This window comes from Antrostomus carolinensis, unplaced genomic scaffold (genome assembly GCF_000700745.2).
Source record: "Antrostomus carolinensis isolate BGI_N321 unplaced genomic scaffold, ASM70074v2 scaffold6510, whole genome shotgun sequence".
Classification (NCBI taxonomy): Eukaryota; Metazoa; Chordata; class Aves; order Caprimulgiformes; family Caprimulgidae; genus Antrostomus; species Antrostomus carolinensis.
Genome location: NW_010289005.1, coordinates 175,637 through 181,588, shown reverse-complemented (window position 1 = coordinate 181,588; position 5,952 = coordinate 175,637). Strand labels below are relative to the sequence as shown.

At 32.2% G+C, this 5,952-nt stretch overlaps 1 protein-coding gene across 1 annotated transcript in view; it reads left to right on the top strand.

The window, feature by feature from the left end:
* Positions 1–5,952, top strand: part of RNF212 (ring finger protein 212) — a 20,456-nt gene that overhangs the window by 116 nt on the left and 14,388 nt on the right. The window contains exons 2-4 of the mRNA XM_029085086.1: positions 414–434; positions 1,574–1,670; positions 5,380–5,454. Coding sequence (XP_028940919.1) covers positions 414–434; positions 1,574–1,670; positions 5,380–5,454 — 193 coding nt within the window. The remainder of the gene's footprint in view (positions 1–413; positions 435–1,573; positions 1,671–5,379; positions 5,455–5,952) is intronic.

The window sequence follows — 5,952 nt, the reverse complement described above, 5'->3', positions numbered from 1 at the left end:
TGCAGGCGCGGCCCGCTGCCTCAGCGAGGCGGGCAGTGCCGCTGTGCACATGTTTACATTAACTGTTAGCATTTCTGACTCCCTGCGGGGAAAAAAGAAAAAGCCTGAGCGTTTCTTTTTGTCAGCCTAATGTTATTGATAAACTTTTTCAATTCTTGCTATTGGTTTTCTTCAAATAATAAAAACCACCTGTGTCTGCCTTCAGATGAATCTGGCTGGAGCAACGTGGCTTTGAGAGCAAGCCTGAGACACGGAAAACTGGATGTTTTAATAAAAAATGAATCTGGATGCTTATGATCCACGATTGCAAAGTAAAAAAAAACAAAAAAACAATAAGATGGCATTCTGTTCTGTTTCATTTTGGAAAAGTCACTAGTGACTTCACTAGTGAAAGCGCAATTTACAAAACATAGGAATTGTTTAGGGCATGTTTTGCTAATAGTCTTAAGACATTTTAAATCTCAGTATTGTCATGGAAACACTAGAAAATTTTCAGAAGTATTGGGAGGACTGGAGGTGATGTTTGGAAACTCCTGTGTGTTGTATGCAACTGCTGACTCATATTCTGGGACTCCAGAGATGTGCTCAGATCTGTGGAAAAGACAGGGGAATAAGGAAATTGCTGTTCAAAAGAAAAAAATAGCAGACAAATATCAATGTTTTTCCCTTTGAGGAAATGCCAAATGCCCTGTTTTTTTTTTAAGGGCACACAGAGAAAATGATCAATCTGTGTTTCAGAATTAAAAACTTTGGACTAAAAATTTTCACAGGGTTGCTGTTAAGGAGAGAAGATCATAAAATGCAGCCTCTAAATACAACTTTCAGGCTCCCAGAACATGAACAGCTTTCCTTTCTGTGGTTAATATTGTTTGGCAGAAAACCTCCTGAGACATTAAATGGGTTTTTTTTCCTGTGAATTTGATAATGATAATATCGAATTTAAAATGTATTTACTCTTTAAAGATGTTTATAAACATCGATCCTTAGAATCCTTAGAAATGAAGCAGCTAGTAAACTTATCAATTATAAAATTGTAGTCACATGCATCCACTAGAAATATTTGCTAATATGTTTGCAAATAATCAAAGACACATTTTAAAAAAGATAAAGTTTTAAAAAGTGATGTGATGAATTTTTCACTGGAAAAATTCACAAGGTGAAATCATTAATTCTTTGAAGTTAAGGTTTCATGTATTTTATTGAGAGAGCAGCACTGGGTCCTGATTTAAAAAGTCTTATATCTATTTGACTCTAACTCATTAGTGCCCTTACGCATATATTTAATTAAACCAGGCAAGTAGTCCTATTTAAATCAAAGGAATGAAAAGTCACCTGCATTCAGTGACAGTAATGATATTCATAAAATCATTTACATGAATGCTTATTTGCAGGAGTAAGACCCGATGACATTCATACAAATTTTCCTTTTGCAACTCTGTGTAATGGTTGTGGTATCAAATTCTTTATTCATGTTTATTTGCATTTCTTGTCTAAACTTCAGAATCCTTCCACAAGCTCCAAACAAAGGTTTAGGCACCAAATTCTATTAAAAATGTATTCAATATCTATTGAGTTTGATGTATATTTTAAATGTGTCTTTACCTACAGGCAAAAAAGATGAATGTTTGATCTGTAGAACTCCTTGTCGTACATTATTCCTTTCAAAACAGGTAAATGAAGCTTTAGTATTGTTGTATTACATTAATCTGTAGTTTGCTTAACAACTAAATTATTTACATTACAAAATACTTCTCATTTGTTTGCCAACTGTGACATGAATATTTACTGATGGTAGATTGGTAGACTTAGATACTTATGCACCATATACCTTATAGTTTTATGGATTTCTTCAAATAAAAGCCTACTGAGACTCCTTAGGTTTTCAGATTCTGTTGGACTGTAAATCACTCCAACCTTTTCGAGAAACATGACTGGCTGCTATGTAACATCAGTGACTATTTTCAAAATGTGGAAAAATGTTTATTGACTTTGGTACTTGTACATCAGAGAAAGTGGACTGTAATGAATTATTTCATGTAATGGACTGAATTGAAAATCTACATAGTGGCACATCAATGTTTTCAAGTGTATTTGGTTTATTTCCTCGTTTTCTTTTAAGCTTAACTATTTTCCTCATGGCCATGTGATTAAGAGAGGATCTGAAACATGGTTGGGAATTCTTGTTATTCACTAGAGAATTAATAGCTTTTAATTCCCTTTCTTGAGAAATCATTAGAAAGATTTAATTTTCCCATTTCTCCCAGGAATCATCTCCTTAGCTGATTTCATAAATGGGTTGTGAAAACATTTATATTTTCCTAGATCAGTGCCTACCTAAGAGACAAGCCTGCCTTACAATGATAAAAGAAAAATACTAAGAGCATTCTATGCAGCTAACATAAACTCCTACAGGGCTACATGGCAATCATATTTATGAAACAGAGGACAATTTGGGACTAACCCTGAATGTGTGACCTTGAAGGAGGGCATGATTTCTCTAGATATGTTTAAAACTGAGCTGATGTATATCTAAATACAGAAATCTCTACATACTATATATTAGAAAAATGAAAAACTTTTACACTATATTTTATAGTTGCAAACTGAAAAAAAGTGAAGACAGTGCTACTAAAAATAAAAAATTACAGCAAAACAACAAAATACATACATAATAGGAATAATACACATAGTAAATAAAAAAAAAAGCCCCTCATAAAACTTCTAGAGGAGTTATTTTAATAAGCTTTCAATATCAGCCTATCCTGACTGCAAGTTAAGTCATAGAAAAATTTAGGTTGTCAGGGACTTCTGGTGGTCATCTGGTCCAACACCTTGCTCAAAACAAAGCTAATTTTAAAGTTAAATCAGTCTTAAATTGCAGCATCTCAACAGAACTTGACAATTTGCTTCAAAAATACTGCAGGAATTTAAAAATGCAATGATTGGGATACCAACAAAAATATTAGATGTTTCATTAGAACCTGCCACTGCTGTGGAGGACTGGAAGGAAGCAAATTACCATATCCTTTAAAAAAGACATTAACGATGATTGCTTAGTCTTGATTAAGAACAGATAAAATGATTGGAATGGTAATTAAAGACGCATATAAAAAAGTCATATAGCTCTGTAATTCAGGAACCTGAGTGGAAATATACCTGGTAACTTTTATGAGCTTGATGCTATGGAAGAATTCTCAATGAGTAAGAGGTCCTATAAATGTGTTAAAACTCCTCATTAAATTGTATATTGGGGCAATCAGCATCTACACATTAAATATTCTCATCTTCACAGTAATGCAAGCTTGTCACCTTTATATCTTCCTTCTGTGTCTCATGATCCCCACTTACTTTTTCCCAGAGGAAGTGTAATGATAAATCAGAATCTCACTATTCATTATTTCAGAATATCATGTTAACATCTGCTACTCCTCCATGCAACAGATAAAATATAAAGTGTTCTACAAATGTTTATTTTAAAGAGTTTTAAAATTAGCAATGAAGCTGGTTGGTTTTTATTTTTCTCAAATCTGATATGTTCTTAAACCAAGGTCATTACTTTCTTAGGACCCCGAATAGATTTCTACAGCTTGCCTCCTATGAATACATTTTAAAAATGCCAGAGGTATTTTCATGAATACGTTCATTTTTCTAGATGAAATTTTGTTGTCTTGTTTGTATTTTCTTTACTTAAATACCATAGATAGGTCAGACTGTGCTGTCTATCTGCTTTTCTCTTTCTCAATCTGCCAGTTCACCCAGTGGAAATTTTTGAATGCTTTGGTTAATGTCAACTAAATTCAAAAGAGCAGAGGAAGTCTCCTTCCTCCTGTGAGTTCTATAAAAATTAGTAGGTGGGGAAAGCATAGAAAAGCAGTTTAGTTCCCCTGGTGAGAGAAATGCAAGTACAGCCCATCAACAGTCAGAAGGGAATTTGGCAGCCACATGCACAGTTGCCATCCTTGCTTAGATGAATTACTGTACAGGACACCAAAACAGCTGATGTCAGAATATGGGGAACAAAATATACAAATCTGCTGCAAATCCAGGTTGTGAATTATTATTATTTTTTGTACATATAAGACTTAATTCCCTCTTATTATTAAAAATACAGAATATAAGCACACACTGAAAATAGGTTTGGCAAATGCAGCTATTATTTGATCTTGGATATTTGACTTTATACTAGTGCTAGACTGTTTTTGGAGTAGGTAAAAATATTGTCTCTCTGTATGGTTGTGCATTTCCAAATGGAGCAAAGCCTACTTCTTTTTTATTTCAATGCAATATTTTTAATGTAAGTGATATCACTTAACTTTCATTTTCTTAGTAGTCTGTTACTTCATTCACAGGTACTTCCTATTATATAAATTATATTATATAAATTCCTATTAACTATTGAAATATTTACTTCCTATTTCTTTCAATAATTCACCTCTCGTTAAGTTTTCAATTTTTTAAACTTTTTGACATTCTTTTAGTACTTCTGGAATTAATTTACATTTCGCCTGCAACAGTTTCAGTTCTTTAGATTGGATTTTGAACAGTGGTTCCTTACATAATGAATGTCTTTTTTCTGGAACAATCTTCTTTTATCATCTAAGTGTGTTGGGATTGGTTTTACTTTTTTATTCAACTTTTGTCTAGTTGTAAACCTACCTTCTATTATACAGTCACAATATATCAGAAAGAACCTTTCAGTTTACAGTTTACGAGTAGATGGGGTTTTTTGACTAGATTCCTCATTTTTTAAAGCTGTCTGCTGTTACAGTAGAAGATTATTGAAGGGTGATCACTGTTAGTTCTTAGTAATATAACTATTTTAACGTAGTGCTATAACTTGTATAGCTATTTGGGGGTTGCATTTTGTTTTTCTAATGAATAATAAGGAATATATATGTATTCTGGATTAAAATAACACTTAACTAAGTTATCTACATTGCTTTGTAGATTTGGATAGATGTCAAAATATCACTCTCATTCTGAAATTCGCTTTACATTTTGTAGCATTTCTTTTTCACATATCTTTATTACAATGATGTGAGGCCACATCACATTCTCTGACTAAAAGTCTCAGTCATAAAATAATTGAGAAATTAACTATCATTTTAGTGCTTTTTTTCTTATGCTGGAAATTGTTATTGTCTTAGTTAGATAGTATGTATGTCTTTAATATATTTAAACAAAAGAACAAAGACTTCCAGATGGTTAATAAGGACATGAAATAAAACTGGGCTTGTTTTCAATTTCTGCATCATCCTACTCTTGAATTGTCAATTTTTTATTTATATACATCAATTTAAGGAACACTTCACAAAATGCTTTATTTAATATAACTTGCAAATTAAAAACTAACCTTGGTATACTTTCTTTTCTTGGTAGACAAATCCTGATATTCAGTCGCTGTTCATGGGAATAGACGTGTTATGCAAGAAATATTCAAAAGAAATAACACAGGTGAATCTGCGTTAAGATTTTTTAACTATAAAATAATTAGCAACTTTACTTTTATATAAATGGAAAAATATATAAGTGAATGCTTGAAAATGATTGTATGCCTGTTTGTATGCTCTTTACTTCCTTAATTCCACAGTTTCAAAGGTCTTAAGAATGCATAAATTATTCATCATGGTCACTGCTTATGTTTTCAAACTCTCTCTGAGGACCACTAGTCTGGTTATTTTAATGATGTAAAATCACTTTCAGTGCCATGCAATGGAAAATTAGATCTGCTAGAACTTTAAACATGCCCAGATAGTGTGCCCTAATTATAGCAATAAAAAGTTATACAGTGAAAACCTGAGCTGGCTAAAGCCCTGAGCTGAATGCATTCTCATTCTCTCTTTTTTTTTTTTTTTAATCACAATGATCAAGTTAACGAAGAAGACTAGGCTTTATTGAAAATAAAAACAATCCCTAAAAAGAAAAAAAAAAAAAAAAAAAAAAAAAGCAAAA